The 18,331-nt window shown below is 45.3% G+C and overlaps 2 protein-coding genes across 8 annotated transcripts in view; one reads left to right on the forward strand and one right to left on the reverse strand.

Moving 5' to 3' along the window:
- The window catches only part of znf710b (zinc finger protein 710b), a 47,914-nt gene extending 36,742 nt beyond the window's left edge, over positions 1-11,172 (forward strand). For 4 of the 7 annotated variants that reach the window (XM_036963406.2, XM_090222079.1, XM_036963403.2 and 1 more), the window contains 3 exons: positions 1,292-1,483; positions 3,636-3,807; positions 5,740-11,172. In XM_036963406.2, coding sequence (XP_036819301.1) covers positions 1,292-1,483; positions 3,636-3,807; positions 5,740-5,930 — 555 coding nt within the window. In that variant the 3' untranslated portion in view covers positions 5,931-11,172. The remainder of the gene's footprint in view (positions 1-1,291; positions 1,484-3,635; positions 3,808-5,739) is intronic. The other 3 variants (XM_090222081.1, XM_036963404.2, XM_090222080.1) reach the window with 1 other exon arrangement.
- A 4,534-nt stretch (positions 11,173-15,706) lies between these two features.
- The window catches only part of LOC110516389 (isocitrate dehydrogenase [NADP], mitochondrial), a 49,750-nt gene continuing 47,125 nt past the window's right edge, over positions 15,707-18,331 (reverse strand). The window contains exon 11 of the mRNA XM_090222082.1: positions 15,707-18,242. Coding sequence (XP_090078208.1) covers positions 18,158-18,242 — 85 coding nt within the window. The 3' untranslated portion in view covers positions 15,707-18,157. The remainder of the gene's footprint in view (positions 18,243-18,331) is intronic.

Genomic DNA, 18,331 nt, shown 5'->3' on the forward strand with positions numbered 1-18,331 from the left:
TGACCAACCTGAGAGGTGTAGATTAGATGACCAACCTGAGAGATGTAGTCAGTGGTGTTGGTATAGATTAGATGACCAACCTGAGAGATGTAGTCAGTGGTGTTGGTATAGATTAGATGACCAACCTGAGAGGAGTAGTCAGTGGTGTTGGTATAGATTAGATGACCAACCTGAGAGATGTAGTCAGTGGTGTTGGTATAGATTAGATGACCAACCTGAGAGATGTAGTCAGTGGTGTTGGTATAGATTAGATGACCAACCTGAGAGATGTAGTCAGTGGTGTTGGTATAGATTAGATGACCAACCTGAGAGGTGTAGTCAGTGGTGTTGGTATAGATTAGATGACCAACCTGAGAGGAGTAGTCAGTGGTGTTGGTATAGATTAGATGACCAACCTGAGAGATGTAGTCAGTGGTATTGGTATAGATTAGATGACCAACCTGAGAGATGTAGTCAGTGGTGTTGGTATAGATTAGATGACCAACCTGAGAGATGTAGTCAGTGGTGTTGGTATAGATTAGATGACCAACCTGAGAGATGTAGTCAGTGGTGTTGGTATAGATTAGATGACCAACCTGAGAGATGTAGTCAGTGGTGTTGGTATAGATTAGATGACCAACCTGAGAGATGTAGATTAGATGACCAACCTGAGAGATGTAGTCAGTGGTGTTGGTATAGATTAGATGACCAACCTGAGAAGTGTAGTCAGTCAGTGTAGTCAGTCTGTCAGTTCCACAACTGAATGCATTCAACTGAAATGTGTCTTCCACATTTAACCCATCTCTCTGAATCAGAGAGGTGCGGGGGGCTGCCTTAATTGACATCTACGTCATTGGCGCCAGAGGAGAAGTTGTTGGGGGTAACTGCCTTGCCCAAGGGCAGAACGGCAGACTTTTCAACTTGGCCGACACGGGGATTCGAACTAGCGACCTTTCGGTTACTGGGCCAAAGCTCTTAACCGCTGGGCTACTTGTGTCTGTCTGTCTGCTATCTAGAACAAAGAATACTTGATCTTTCATGTATCCCAATCAGACCTGGCTCAGATGCATATGAATCATATCAGTACTAGAGCTGTGCTTGATTTAGTGTGCAATGGAATGCAATAATCCCAAACAGGCCAACCAAGTTAAGTACCATCAAGCCTTTAGAAGTATTTGACCAAGCTAGGTCTGATCCCAGTATAGTCATGCTTTTCCTTCAGCTTCTTTACAGAATTTGAACTAACTTCATGTTCATTCATTCTTCTGCAATTGTCCTCATCTAACTGTCCTCCTGTGTTCTTATTGGTCAGGGAATGAAGGGTCATAAGTGTGAGGTGTGTTCCCGTGAGTTCACCTTGTCAGCCAACCTGAAGAGACACATGTTGATCCACAACAGCATCAGACCCTTCCAGTGTCACATCTGCTTCAAGAGCTTCATCCAGAAACAGACGCTCAAAACGCACATGATCGTCCACCTGCCCGTCAAACCCTTCAAATGCAAGGTGAGTTTATATCCAGGGTTGGAACAAGTTCAGGGAACACAACCGGAAAATAACAGCAAGGGAACCTGGAAGGAACGTGATCCATACTGTTCCGGAACATAACTGTTATTTTAAAAGCATGGGAACCGGTTAATAACGTTATGTTATGTTCCAGGCATTTGTTTCTAGTCCTACAACAAAACGCCTATACAAAGCCCCCACGCTGTCACTCAAACGTATTCTGTCTGCCTGCCAGGTGAAAATCTTTACCTGTCTGTGTTTAGGCTACCTGCCCCTCCCCCCTCCGAAGCATAGGCTACTGTACTGAGTACAAGCTTGATTCAGAAGATAGGGAGACAGGTTTTTATTAGCTAGAGAAGAATGGATTCACTTTTTCAGACACTATAGGCCTGGTATCACATTTCATGTTGGCTTTACACTACATCACCAACAGTATGTGGACATCTTCTCGTCAAATATCTCATTCCAAAATTATGGACATTAATATGGAGTTGGTCCCCCCTTTGCTGCTATAACAGCCTCCACTCTTCTGGGAAGGCTTTCCACTAGATGGAACATTGCTGCTATAACAGCCTCCACTCTTCTGGGAAGGCTTTCCACTAGATGGAACATTGCTGCTATAACAGCCTCCACTCTTCTAGGAAGGCTTTCCACTAGATGGAACATTGCTGCTATAACAGCCTCCACTCTTCTGGGAAGGCTTTCCACTAGATGGAACCTTGCTGCAGGTACTTGCTCCCATTCAGCCACAAGAGCATTAGTGAGGTCGGGCACTCATGTTGGGCAATTAGGTCTGGCTCGCAGTTGGCGTTCCAATTCATTCCATGGGTGTTCGGTGGGGTTGAGGTCAGGGCTGTGTGCAGGCCAGGCATACCGACCTCGACAAACCATTTCTGTATAGACCTCACTTTGTGCACAGGGGCATTGTCATGCTGAAGCAGGAAAGGGCCTTCCCCAAACTGTTGTAACACAGTTGGAAGAACAGTATCGTCTAGAATGTTGTTGAATGCTGTAGCGTTAAGATCTCCCTTCACTGGAACTAAGGGGCCTAGCCCGAACCATGAACAGCCCCAAACATTCCTCCTCCACTAAACTTAACAGTTGGCACTATTTATTCAGTCACGTAGCATTCTACTGGCATCTGCCAAACACAAATTTGTCCGTCTGACTGCCATTTCCACTGCTCCAGAGTCCAATGGCAGCGAGCTTTACACGACTCCAGCCGACGCTTGGCATTGCACATGGTGATCTTAGGCTTGTGTGTGATCTTAAGCTGCTCGGCCATGGAAACCCATTTTATGAAGCTCCCGACAAACAGTTCTTGTGCTGACGTTGCTTCCAGAGGCAGTTTGGAACTTGGTAGTGAGTGTTGCATCCGAGGACAGACAATTGTTACGCGCTTCAGCACTCGGCGTTCCCGTACTGTGGGCTTGTGTGGCCTACCACTTCGCGGCTGAGTCGTTGTTGCGCCTGGTATATGACCTGGTGAGTTTATATATTATATATGACCTGGTGAGTTTATATATTATATATGACCTGGTGAGTTTATATACTGTATTATTTTTATTTATTTATTTTTTATTTTACCTTTATTTAACCAGGCAAGTCAGTTAAGAACAAAGCAGTGACTACAGTTAGGTCTTGGGGGTTGGTTAATAGGGACTGGTAGCAGGGACTACAGTTAGGTCTTGGGGGTTGGTTAATAGGGACTGGTAGCAGGGACTACAGTTAGGTATTGGGGGTTGGTTAATAGGGACTGGTAGCAGGGACTACAGTTAGGTCTTGGGGGTTGGTTAATAGGGACTGGTAGCAGCCAGGGACTACGGTTAGGTCTTGGGAGTTGGTTAATAGGGACTGGTAGCAGTGACTACAGTTAGGTCTTGGGGGTTGGTTAATAGGGACTGGTAGCAGGGACTACAGTTAGGTCTTGGGGGTTGGTTAATAGGGACTGGTAGCAGGGACTACAGTTAGGTCTTGGGGGTTGGTTAATAGGGACTGGTAGCAGGGACTACAGTTAGGTCTTGGGGGTTGGTTACTCCCTCAAATAGGGACTTGTAGCAGGGACTACAGTTAATAGCCATGTCCTGATGTTGTCAAGCCAAACGATCACGATTATGAACATATACTGTTACTCGTGCTTTGACTTTTCCAGGTGTGCGGGAAGTCGTTCAACAGAATGTACAACCTGCTGGGTCACATGCACCTCCACGCCGGCTCCAAACCCTTCAAGTGTCCTTACTGCTCCTCCAAGTTTAACCTGAAGGGGAACCTCAGCCGACACATGAAGGTCAAACACGGCATGGACATCTCACCTGACGGACAAGGTAGGGCTTGACCCCTAACCCTTTACCCTAACCATTTACCTTAATCCAAACCCTTTACTCTGAGACCAAACCCCTAACGCTTTACCCTAACGCTTTACCCTAACGCTTTACCCTAAGACCAAACCCTTTACCCTAACCCTTTACCCTAAGACCAAACCCTTTACCCTAAGACCAAACCCTTTACCCTAACCCTTTACCCTAAGACCAAACCCTTTACCCTAATGCTTTTACCCTTTACCCTAAGAACAAACCCTTTACCCTAATGCTTTACCCTAACCCAGCATGAACATCTACCCTGACGGACAAGGTGGGGCTTTATCCCTAACCCTTTACCCTAACCCAGCATGAACATCCCCCCTGACGGACAAGGTGGGGCTTTATCCCTAACCCTTTACCCTAACCCAGCATGAACATCTCCCCTGACGGACAAGGTGGGGCTTTATCCCTAACCCTTTACCCTAACCCAGCATGAACATCCCCCCTGACGGACAAGGTGGGGCTTTATCCCTAACCCTTTACCCTAACCCTAACCCAGCATGGACATCTCCCCTGACGGACAAGGTGGGGCTTTACCCGTTTACCATAACCCTAACCCAGCATGAACATCTCCCCTGGTGGGGCTTTACCCTTTACCCTAAGAACAAACCCTTTACCCTAATAACCCTTTACCCTAACCCAGCATGAACATCCCCCCTGACGGACAAGGTGGGGCTTTATCCCTAACCCTTTACCCTAACCCAGCATGAACATCTCCCCTGACGGACAAGGTGGGGCTTTATCCCTAACCCTTTACCCTAACCCAGCATGAACATCCCCCCTGACGGACAAGGTGGGGCTTTATCCCTAACCCTTTACCCTAACCCTAACCCAGCATGGACATCTCCCCTGACGGACAAGGTGGGGCTTTACCCGTTTACCATAACCCTAACCCAGCATGAACATCTCCCCTGACGGACAAGGTGGGGCTTTACCCGTTTACCATAACCCTAACCCAGCATGAACATCTCCCCTGATGGACAAGGTAGGGCTTTACTCTCCTTCCTCTCATCTCACGATCCATCACTTATTTATTCAGCCACCTAACTACCATTCCTGTAGCCTTCTTATTGTAGGCTTAGTGTTCGTAACAGTCAATGAGCAGCCTGACTTGGTGGTTGTATATCCTGTTTGTTAAAACTTTGTTTGTGATCCTGTTGGTTCTACCACTGTGTTCTGGGTTAGGGTTTGTTCTTACACTGTGTTCTGGGTTGGGGTTAGGGTTGGTTCAACCACTGGGTTCTGGGTTGGTTCAACCACTGGGTTCTGGGTTTGTTCAACCTCTGGGTTGGGGTTAGGGTTGGTCCTACCACTGTGTTCTGGGTTGGAGTTGGTTCAACCACTGTGTTCTGGGTTGGGGTTAGGGTTGGTTGTACCACTGTTCTGGGTTGGGGTTAGGGTTGGTTCTACCACTGTTCTGGGTTGGGGTTTGTTCTACCACTGTTCTGGGTTGGGGTTAGGGTTGGTTCTACCACTGTGTTCTGGGTTGGGGTTTGTTCTACCACTGTTCTGGGTTGGGGTTGGTTTGACCACTGTGTTCTGGGTTGGGGTTAGGGTTTGTTCTACCACTGTTATGGGTTGGGGTTTGTTCTACCACTGTTCTGGGTTGGGGTTGGGGTTGGTTTGACCACTGTGTTCTGGGTTGGGGTTAGGGTTTGTTCTACAACTGTTCTGGGTTGGGGTTGGTTCTACCACTGGGTTGCGGTTGGTTCTACCACTGGGTTGGGGTTGGTTCTACCACTGTGTTCTGGGTTGGGGTTGGTTCAACCACTGTGTTCTGGGTTGGGGTTGGTACAACCACTGTGTTCTGGGTTTGGGTTGGTACAACCACTGTGTTCTGGGTTGGTTCAACCACTGTACTCTCCCTAACAGCCCTGTTTCTCTATATGTTCCCAGATGCTCTTCCTGAGATGGAGGGCCAGGGCCACTATGAGGAGGACAACTTTGACTTTGGGACCTCAGGGGCAAACAACAACATGGATAATGGAGGCTCCCAGAACCTCACCAAGCTCACCACGGCCAACATGGACGACATGGACAACTATTACAACTTTGGGAAGGATACAGCTAACTACAACACGTCTTGAGCAGTAGGAGAATAGTGTTAATGGACTACAGACCATTAGACACCATGGATTAATGGAGAAGAGACCATGGGTTAATGGTGGACTAACTGCAGACCATGGGTTAATGAGGAAGAGTCCATGGGTTATTGGTGGACTAACTACAGACCATGGGTTATTGGTGGACTAACTACAGACCATGGGTTATTGATGGACTAACTACAGACCATGGGTTATTGGTGGACATTCTACAGACCATGGGTTATTGGTGGACTAACTACAGACCATGGGTTATTGGTGGACTAACTACAGTCCATGGGTTATTGGTGGACTAACTACAGACCATGGGTTAATGAGGAAGAGTCCATGGGTTATTGGTGGACTAACTACCGACCATGTGTTAATGTAGAGGAGACCATGGGTTATTGGTGGACTAACTACAGACCATGGGAAAACAGAAAGGAAAATGCCACACTGCTGCTCATGCTCCCAGATATTTATTTATAACGTTTCCACCCTTAGGTCTTCATCAGGTATCCAGGACCTAATGGTGGAAACATTGTTATAAATAAATATCTGGGAGCATGAGCAGCAGTGTGGCGTTTTCCTTTCTGTTTTCCATGAGTTTACCTAGAACTCCGGCACCTGTGGAAAGTACCTGGATGTGTGTATGTTCTTCAGCTTTTGTTAATGGAGAGGACACCATGGGTGGGGAACAGACAACATGGCTGCCGTACTGTGGCAGTGAGAGAGACTGGGTTAGGGCGTGCTGTGGCAGTGAGAGAGACTGGGTTAGGGCGTGCTGTGGCAGTGAGAGAGACTGGGTTAGGGCGTGCTGTGGCAGTGAGAGAGACTGGGTTAGGGCGTGCTGTGGCAGTGAGACTAGGTTAGGGCGTGCTGTGGCAGTGAGACTAGGTTAGGGCGTGCTGTGGCAGTGAGACTAGGTTAGGGCGTGCTGTGGCAGTGAGTCTAGGTTAGGGCGTGCTATGGCAGTGAGACACAGGGAGGGGGTTCATGGACTCTTTAAGAACCAGAACTGACCTGTCCTGATGGAGGGGCAGGACATGCACTTCAACAGCCAATCCGCTCCACCCGTATCTGATAGAAGTGACTCTGAGACTGACGATTGGGTCTAGAAGTCCTTTGGGATATTCTACCAGACATGATTGGTCTAAAGTCCTTTGGGATAATCTACCAGACATGATTGGTCTAGAAGTCTTTGGATATTCTACCAGACATGATTGTTCTAGAAGTCCTTGGGATATTCTACCAGACATGATTGGTCTAGAAGTCCTTGGGATATTCTACCAGACATGATTGGTCTAGAAGTCCTTGGGATATTCTATCAGACATGACTAAAGACTATAGTGACAGATCTAAACTCTGATAAGTTGTGGTATGGAACTGTATCAGCACTCAGAAATCAGTTTTACACAGAAACATCTTACCTACCATGGAATCATTCACCAATCAGTATGTTTTGACAGAAGGCCGTGCCAGATGCAGTATAACTCTGATCTTAGATCCAACTAGACACACTGTATACAGCGCCTTCAGAAAGTCTTCACACCCCTGGACTTTTTACACATGTTGTGTTACAGCCTGAATTTAAAATGGATTCAATGTCACTGGCCTACACACAATAATACCCCATAATGTCAAGGTGAATTTATGTTTGTATACTTTTTTAGTCCGTAAGTATTCAACCCCTTTATTATGGCCAGCCTAAATAAGTTCAGGAATAAAAATGTGCTTACCAAGTTGCATGGACTCAGTCTGTGTGCAATAATGCTGTTTAGCATGTTTCTTGAATGACCACCTTATCTCTGTACCCCACACATACAGATAATTGTAAGGTCCCTCAGTCGAGCAGTGAATTTCAAACACAGATACAACCACAAAGACCAGAGAGGTTTTCCAATGCTTTGCAAAGAAGGGCACCTATTGGTAGATGGGTAAAATAAAAAAGCAGACATTGATTATCTCTTTGAGCAGGGTGAAGTTTTTAATTACACTTTGGATAGCATATCAATATACCAAGTCACTACAAAGATGCAGGTGTCCTTCCTAACTCAGTTGCAGGAGAGGAAGGAAATCGCTCAGGGATTTCACCATAAGGCCAGTGACTTTAAAACAGTTAGAGTTTAATGGCTGTGATAGAAAACTGAGGATGGATCAACAACATTGTAGTTACTCCACAATACTAACTTGAATGACAGAGTGAAAAGAAGGACGCCTCTACAGAATACAAATATTCTAAAACATGCATCCTTTTGTAAGGCACTAAAGTAATACTACAAAAAATGTCAAAGAAATTAACACTTTGTATTCAGGACATAAAGTTATGTTTGGGGCACATCCAATACAACACATCACTGAGTACCACTCTCCATATTTTCAAGCATGGTGGTGACTGCATCATGTTATGGGTTTGCTTTTCATCATTAAGGACTGGGGAGGTTTTCAGGATAAAAAAGAACCGAATGGAGCTAAGCACAGACAAAATCCTAGAGGAAGACCTGGTTCAGTCTGCTTTCCAACAGACACTGGGAGATGAATTCACCTTTCAGCAGGACAAAAACTTAAAATACAAGGCCAAATATACACTGAACAAAAATATAAACGCAACATGCTACAATTTCAAAGATTCTACTGAGTTACAGGTCATAAGGAAATGAGTCAATTGAAATAAATTCATTAGCCCATAATCTATGTGAAATACAGATACCTTAACAAAAAGGTATGTGCATGGATCAGAAAACCAGTCAGTATCTTTAAAAAAAATGTTTTACCTTTATTTAACTAGGCAAGTCAGTTAAGAACAAATTCTTATTTTCAATGACGGCCTAGGAACAGTGGGTTAACTGCCTGTTCAGGGTCAGAACGACAGATTTGTACCTTGTCAGCTCGGCGATTTGAACTTGCAACCTTTCGGTTACTAGTCTAACACTCTAACCACTAGGCTACCCTGCTGCCCATTTGGTGTGACCCGCATTTGCCTCAAGAACCGCAACACATCTCCATCGCATAGAGTTGATAAGGCTGTTAATTGTGACCTGTGGAATGTTATGCCACTCCTCTTCAATGGCTGTGTGCAGTTGCTGGATATTGGCAGGAACTGGAACACACTGTCATACACGTTGATACAGAGCATCCCAAACATGCTCAATTAGTGACATGTCTGGTGAGTATGCAGGCCATGGAAGAACTGGGACATTTTCAGCTTCCATGAATTGTGTTCAGATCCTTGTGACATGGGTCTGTGCATTATCATACTGAAACATGAGGTGATGGCGGTGGATGAATGGCACGACAATGGGCCTCAGGATCTCATCACGGTATCTCTGTGCATTCAAATTGCCATCGACAAAATGCAGTTGTGTTCATTATCCATAGTTTATGCCTGCCCATACCATAACCCCACCACCACCATGGGGTACTCTGTTCAAAACGTTGACATCAGCAAACCTCTCGTACACTCAACGCCATACACACTGTCTGCCATCTGCCCGGGACAGTTGAAACTGGGATTAATCCGTGAAGAGCACCCTTCTCCAGCGTGCCAGTGACAATTGAAGGTGAGCATTTTCCCACTGAAGATGGTTACGACGCCGAACACGCAGATGAGCTTCCCTGAGACAGTTTTTGACAGTTTGTGCAGAAATTCTTCGGTTGTGCAAACCCACAGTTGAGACTTCTTGGCATTGTGCTGTGTGACAAAACTGCACATTTTTGTGGCCTTTTATTGTCCCCAGCACAAGGTGCACCTGTGTCATGGTCATGCTGTTTAATCAGCTTTTTGATAAAACACACCTGTGAGGTGGATGGATTATCTTGGCAAAGGATAAATGCTCACTAATGGATGTCAACAAATTAGTGCACAACATTTGAGTGAAATAAGCTTTTTGTGTGTATGAAACATTTCTGGGATCTTTTATTTCAGCTCATTAAACATGGGATCAACACTTATCTATTTTTGTTCAGTATACATTTGAGTTGCTTACCAAGATGACATTGAATGTTTCTGTGTGGCCTAGTTACAGTTTTTACTTAAAACTACTTGAAAATCTATGGCAAAATGGCAGTCTAGCAATGATCAACAACCAACTTGACAGAGCTTGAAGAATTAAAGAGCTCTTAGAGACTTACCCAGAAAGACACAGGTGTAATCGTGTATTGACATGTATTGACTGAGGGGGTTGAATACTTATCTAATCACAATATATTAGTGTTTTATTTTTCTTTCTTTTTTACAGATGTTAGAATCTTTCTTCCACTGTGACGGAGTATTTTGTGTAGATCGTTGACAAAAAAATGACAATTAAATCCATTTTAATCCCACTTTGTAAAACAACCAAATCTGGAAAGAGTCGAGAGGTACTTTCTATTAGACATTGATACATATAACAGGTTTGAATGATCTTCACAACATGTCTGTTCTGCAGCATGGAGGAGCACAGGAACAGTCTTCTATGAGCTGATCTGGAGTCAGGTCTATACTTCCCAAATTGACTGCTGTCTGCTGTTTCTGCTGGCTAATACTACAACATGTTGCTGATGTGTAACCACTTACAGTACTGTCTCCTTACTCTACAAACAAACCTTTTTCCCCCACCTTGTTTCACTTGGTTTAGCTTGACATTCAGACCAGATCTGGACCGGGCTACCTGAGACGGTACGACCAGATCTGGATCGGGCTACCTGAGACGGTACGACCAGATCTGGACCGGGCTACCTGAGATGGTACGACCAGATCTGGACCGGGCTACCTGAGACGGTACGACCAGATCTGGACCGGGCTACCTGAGACGGTACGACCAGATCTGGACCGGGCTACCTGAGACGGTACGACCAGATCTGGACCGGGCTACCTGAGACGGTACGACCAGATCTGGACCGGGCTACCTGAGATGGTACGACCAGATCTGGACCAGGCTACCTAAGATGGTACAAGCAAGACTTTTAACTACACACAGTGGTCAATACAAGCAGGACTCTGTAACATCACACAGTGGTCAATAACTGGCCCGGGCACATTTTTTAGACCATTCCATTGGTCCTAAAGTGTCCCGGAGCAATGGGCGAGTTAAAACTAATTCACCCTCTCTCTGGTTCTGTTTTGGGGAACACCTGCCCCCCCATCCTACTATGCAGGGAGCCTTGATTCACACTAAAACTAAAACCGTGGTATAGTTGTTTTTTGGAATGAAGAAAATCCAACTGAAACCTCACATTACTATTTAATAAAGGTTCTTTGGTTTCTGTTTTTCAGTCTTGTTTTAATCTGTCTGCATTCTGTAATTCCTCAAACTGAACTTTTGTTGTAATGACTAGACAGTATGTTTCAACCTTGTAAGTTAGTACAGTATATAACCCTATTGTGCTCCCGTATCATACAGTCAAAGAGTCCAACTGCTTCTGTAGTCTAATCATGTCTTTTTAACCCTGGAATTGTTTAGCCCAGCCTGTGATGTCATGTTTCAGTTGGAATCTACTTGTGCCTCCATGTCGCCACCTGCTGTACAGACAACACAGTAGGAACAGCTTTCTGAATCTTGCCTGTGAAATAATCTGTGGCCCTCCATTAGTGGTACAGTGACTCCCGGACGTCAGAGGAATTTTTCCTTCCCTGGGCTGGAAGATCAGCCGCCTCTGTCCATTTGATAAATAGTTCAATAAAAAACTTGAATAGCCACCAAGAAATATTCAAATGAAACTTGGTGTAGTGTGAACACCACAGTGTGGAGTCCAAAGGTGTTAAGGAGCGCTGCCATCCCTCCCTGAGATGCTCATTGCTGTCAGTGTCCTACAGCGTGGAGACGTCAGCATCCTACAGCGTAAAGACGTGAGCACAGCGTAGAGACAGTGACCATACATACATACCCCAACCAGAAGCCATGGATTACAGGCAACATCCACACTAAGCTAAAGGCTGCCGCTTTCAAGTAGCAGGACTCTAATCCTGAAGCTTATAAGAAATTCCAAAATCCCTGACGAACCATCAAACAGGCAAAGTGTAAATACAGGACTAAGATCGAAACGTACTACACCGGCTCTGACGCTTGTCGGATGTGGCAGGGCTTGGAAACCATTACAGACTACAAAGGGAAGCACAGCCAAGAGCTGCCCAGTGACACGAGCCTACCAGATTAGCTAAACTACTTCTACGCTCGCTTCGAGACAAATAAAATCATTCTAAAATATTTGAAAGCCAGGTTAACAAACAGATCACCGTACCTTCTCCACTATGCAATCTGGTTTCCGAGCTGGTCAAGGGTGCACCTCAGCCACGCTCAAGGTCTTAAACGCTATCATTATCACCAACAATAAAAGACAGTACAGTGCAGCCGTCTTCATCGACCTGCCAAGGCTTTCGATTCTGTCAATCACCGGATTCTTATTGGCAGACTCAATAGCCTTGGTTTCTCAAATGACTGCGTCGCCTGGTTCACCAACTACTTCTCAGATAGAGTTCAGTGTGTCAAATCGGAGGGCCTGTTGTCCGGACCTCTGGCAGTCCCTATGGGGGTGCCACAGGGTTCAGTTCTTGGGCCGACTCTTTTCTCTGTATATATCAATGATGTCCCTCTTGCTGCTGGTGAGACGACACCATTCTGTATACATCTGGCCCTTCTTTGGACACTGTGCTAACAAACCTCCAAACGAGCTTCAATGCCATACAACACTCTTTCCAAGGCCTACAACTGCTTTTAAATGCAAGTAAAACTAAGTGCATGCTCTTCAACCGATTGCTGCTCGCACCCTCCCGCCCGACTAGCATCACTACTCCGGACGGTTCTGACTTAGAATATGTGGACAACTACACATACCTAGGTGTCAGGTTAGACTGTAAACTCTCCTTCCAGACTCACATTAAGAATCTCCAATCCAAAATTAAATCTAGAATCGGCTTCCTATTTCGCAACAAAGCCTCCTTAACTCATGCTGCTGAACATACCCTCGTAAAACTGACTATCCTGCCGATCTTTGACTCCGGTGATGTCCTTTATAAAATAGCCTCCAACACTCTACTCAGCAAACTGGATGCAGTCTATCACAGTGCCATCTGTTTGGTCACCAAAGCCCCATTCACCACCCACCACTGCGACCTGTATGCTCTCGTTGGCTGGCCCTCACTACATATTCGTCGCCAAACCCACTGGCTCCAGGTCATCTATAAGTCTATGCTAGGTAAAGCTCCACCTTATCTCAGCTCACTGGTCACCATAGCAACACCCACCCGTAGCACGCGCTCCAGCAGGTATATTGCACTGGTCATCCCCAAAGCCTATTCCTCCTTTTGCCGCCTTTCCTTCCAGTTCTTTGCTGCCAATGACTGGAGCAAATTTCAAAAATCACTGAAGCTGGAGTCTTACATCTCCCTCTCTAACTTTAAGCATCAGCTGTCAGAGCAGCTTGCCGATCACTGTACCTGTACACAGCCAATCTGTAAATAGCACACCCAACTACCCCCATATTGTTATTTATCCTCTTGCTCTTTTGCACCCCAGTATCTACTTGCACATCATCATCTGCACATCTATCATTCCAGTATTAATGCTAAATTGTTTTTATTTAGCCTCTATGGCCTATTTATTGCCTTACCTCCCTACTCTTCTACATTTGCACACACTGTACATAGATTTTTATATTGTGTTATTGACTGTACGTTTGTTTATGTGCAACTCTGTGTTGTTGTTTTTGTCGCACGGCTTTGCTTTATCTTGGCCAGGTCGCAGTTGTAAATGAGAACATGTTCTCAACTGGCCTACCTGGTTAAACAAAGGTGGAAAAAAAATAACATGCATGAGAGCACCAGGTGTTCCAGACGACTGTGCGATCACGCTCTCCGTAGCTGATGTGAGTAAAACCTTTAAACAGGTCAACTTTCACAAGGCCGCAGGGCCAGATGGATTGTCAGGACGTGTACTGCGAGCATGCGCTGACCGGCAAGTGTCTTCACTGACATTTTCAACCTCTCCCTGTCCAAGTCTGTAATACCAACATGTTTTAAGCAGACCACCATAGTCCCTGTGCCCAAGAACACTAAGGTAATCTGCTTAAATGACTACCGGCCCGTAGCACTCACGTCTGTAGCCATGAAGTGCTTTTAAAGGCTGGTCAACACCATTATCACTTCAACACCATTATCCCAGAAACCCTCGAGCCACTCCAATTTGAATACCGCCAACAGATCCACAGATGATGCAATCTCTATTGCACTCCACACTGCCCTTTCCCACCTGGACAAAAGGAACACCTATGTGAGAATGCTATTCATTGACTACAGCTCAGCGATCAACACCATAGTGCCCTCAAAGCTCATCACTAAACTAAGGACCCTGGGACTAAACACCTCCCTCTGCAACTGGATCCTGGACTTCCTGACGGGCCAGCCCCCAGGTGGTAAGGGTAGGTAACAACACATCTGCCATGCTAATCCTCAACACAGGGGCCCCTCATGGGTGCGTACTCAGTCCCCTCCTGTACTCCCTGTTCACTCATGACTGCACGGCCAGGCATGACTCCAACACCATCATTAAGTTTGACGATGACACAACAGTGGTAGGCCTGATCACCGACAACAACGAGACAGCCAATAGGGAGGAGGTCCGAGACCTGGCCGTGTGGTGGTAGGACAACAACCTCTCCCTCAACGTGATCAAGACAAGGCAGAAGGAGGACCGAGCACGCCCCCATTCTCATCGACGGGGCTGTAGTGGAGCAGGTTGAGAGCTACAAATTCCTTGGTGTCCACATCACCAACAAACTAACATGACAGCACACCAAGACAGTTGTGAAGAGGGCACGACAAAATCTATTCCCCCTCAGTAGACTGAAAAGATTTGTCATGGGTCCTCAGATCCTCAAAAGGTTCTACAGCTGCAAAATCGAGTTCATCCTGACTGGTTGCATCACTGCCTGGTAGGGCAACTGCTCGGCCTCCGACCGCAAGGCACTTCAGAGGGTTGTGCGTACGGCCCAGTACATCACTGGGGCCAAGCTTCCTGCCATCCAGGACCTCTATATCAGGCAGTGTCAGAGGAAGGCCCTAACAATTGTCAAAGACTCCAGCCACCCCAGTCATAGACTGTTCTCTCTGCAACCGCACGGCAAGCCGTACCGGAGCGCCAAGTCTAGGTTCAAGAGGCTTCTTAAAAGCTTCTACCCCCAAGCCATAAGACTCCTGAACAGCTAATCAAATGGCTACCGAAACTATTTGCACTGCCCCCCCCCCCCCCCCCACCCCCACCCCCCTTTCACGTTGCTGGTACTCTGATATTATCTATCCATAGTCACTTTAATAACTCTACCTACATGAACATATTACCGGTGCCCCCGCACATTGACTCTTTACCAGTACCACCTGTATATAGTCTCGCTATTGTTATTTTACTGATGCTCTTTAATTACTGGTTCCTGTTATTTCTTATTGTTATTCATATTTTTTAAACTGCATTGTTGGTTAGGGGCTTGTAAGTAAGCATTTCACGGCGCATACAATTTGATTTGAGACGTTAGTACAGTGTAGCGACGTCAGCAGCCTACAGTGTAGAAGTCTTTGATTTGAGTAGTCGGCACAGCGTGGAGACGTGGGCACAGCGTGGAGACGTGGGCACAGAGCGTGGAGACGTGGGCACAGAGCGTGGAGACGTGGGCACAGAGCGTGGAGACGTGGGCACAGAGCGTGGAGACGTGGGCACAGCGTGGAGACGTGGGCACAGCGTGGAGACGTGGGCACAGCGTGGAGACGTCGGTGTCGGTAGTCTACAGTGTAGAAGTCTTTACATGGAAACTGATGACTGTACATACTGCATTTATTGAGATTTTTTTTTTTTTCAATTATACAACATTCAAGAGTAATCTACGCTTAATTGAAATGGTTCTTTTAAATTGATCCCTGGTATTGATCTCATTATATGAATAATAGGTTATTAATCATATGAATCCAGAATGTATTGGACCACAGACAAGAAAATAAAATGAAGTCTCCCCTGTCAATGGGAAGGCAGAGAAACACACTACTAGTAACACATCTGATTGGCACAAATAGTCCATAGCACAAACTGTCAGGAAAATATCAAACGTGTTCCCTTCAAACAGGATACACAGCTAATTGAAATATTGGGGTCAAAACGAGTTAGGTTAACGCTACATAAACAAGGTCAAAAACTTGTACGGACGCAATTTTTTGATTATTTCAAAGTTGTCTGTTTGAACTAGGGTTAGGGTAATTAAAAAAATATATATTTTCAAGGCAAGTCAATTAAGAACAAACATAGAGAGAGACAGCGACAACACTACATAGAGACACCACAACACTACATAGAGAGACACCACAACACTACATAGAGAGAGACACCACAACACTACATAGAGAGAGACACCACAACACTACAGAGAGACACCACAACACTACAGTGCCTTGCGAAAGTATTCGGCCCCCTTGAACTTTGCGACCTTTTGCCACATTTCAGGCTTCAAACATAAAGATATAAAACTATATTTTTTGTGAAGAATCAACAACAAGTGGGACACAATCATGAAGGGGAACGACATTTATTGGATATTTCAAACTTTTTTAACAGATCAAAAACTGAAAAATTGGGCGTGCAAAATTATTCAGCCCCTTTACTTTCAGTGCAGCAAACTCTCTCCAGAAGTTCAGTGAGGATCTCTGAATGATCCAATGCTGACCTAAATGACTAAAGATGATAAATACAATCCACCTGTGTGTAATCAAGTCTCCGTATAAATGCACCTGCACTGTGATAGTCTCAGAGGTCCGTTAAAAGCGCAGAGAGCATCATGAAGAACAAGGAACACACCAGGCAGGTCCGAGATACTGTTGTGAAGAAGTTTAAAGCCGGATTTGGATACAAAAAAATTTCCCAAGCTTTAAACATCCCAAGGAGCACTGTGCAAGCGATAATATTGAAATGGAAGGAGTATCAGACCACTGCAAATCTACCAAGACCTGACCGTCCCTCTAAACTTTCAGCTCATACAAGGAGAAGACTGATCAGAGATGCAGCCAAGAGGCCCATGATCACTCTGGATGAACTGCAGAGATCTACAGCTGAGGTGGGAGACTCTGTCCATAGGACAACAATCAGTTGTATATTGCACAAATCTGGCCTTTATGGAAGAGTGGCAAGAAGAAAGCCATTTCTTAAAGATATCCATAAAAAGTGTCGTTTAAAGTTTGCCACAAGCCACCTGGGAGACACACCAAACATGTGGAAGAAGGTGCTCTGGTCAGATGAAACCAAAATTGAACTTTTTGGCAACAATGCAAAACGTTATGTTTGGCGTAAAAGCAACACAGCTGAACACACCATCCCCACTGTCAAACATGGTGGTGGCAGCATCATGGTTTGGGCCTGCTTTTCTTCAGCAGGGACAGGGAAGATGGTTAAAATTGATGGGAAGATGGATGGAGCCAAATACAGGACCATTCTGGAAGAAAACCTGATGGAGTCTGCAAAAGACCTGAGACTGGGACGGAGATTTGTCTTCCAACAAGACAATGATCCAAAACATAAAGCAAAATCTACAATGGAATGGTTCAAAAATAAACATATCCAGGTGTTAGAATGGCCAAGTCAAAGTCCAGACCTGAATCCAATCGAGAATCTGTGGAAAGAACTGAAAACTGCTGTTCACAAATGCTCTCCATCCAACCTCACTGAGCTCGAGCTGTTTTGCAAGGAGGAATGGGAAAAAATGTCGGTCTCTCGATGTGCAAAACTGATAGAGACATACCCCAAGCGACTTACAGCTGTAATCTCAGCAAAAGGTGGCGCTACAAAGTATTAACTTAAGGGGGCTGAATAATTTTGCATGCCCAATTTTTCAGTTTTTGATTTGTTAAAATTTTTTGAAATATCCAATAAATGTCGTTCCACTTCATGATTGTGTCCCACTTGTTGTTGATTCTTCACAAAAAAATACAGTTTTATATCTTTATGTTTGAAGCCTGAAATGTGGCAAAAGGTCGCAAAGTTCAAGGGGGCCGAATACTTTCGCAAGGCACTGTACATAGAGAGAGACACCACAACACTACATAGAGAGAGACACCACAACACTACATAGAGAGAGACACCACAACACTACATAAAGAGAGACACCACAACACTACAGAGAAACACCACAACACTACAGAGAGACACCACAACATGGCAGCAACACAGATCTAATCTAAGGTAGTGTTAGTTTGTTTTGTGGTGTTGGTGTTGTCCTCCTCCTCTTCACTTGCCCAGAGCCTTGTCCAGGTTGGTCCTGATGGCGTCCAGAAAGTCGGATGTGTTGACGTAATGTTCATTCAGCTTGCAGCTGCAAAATCACATGACAGGTTGGATTAGATTAAACACTTTAATGATAGACAGGTGTGTACGACAACACTAACGGCTCTATTCAATCCG

This window comes from Oncorhynchus mykiss, chromosome 26, assembly GCF_057628025.1.
Source record: "Oncorhynchus mykiss isolate SJ-2025 chromosome 26, ASM5762802v1, whole genome shotgun sequence".
NCBI lineage: Eukaryota > Metazoa > Chordata > Actinopteri > Salmoniformes > Salmonidae > Oncorhynchus > Oncorhynchus mykiss.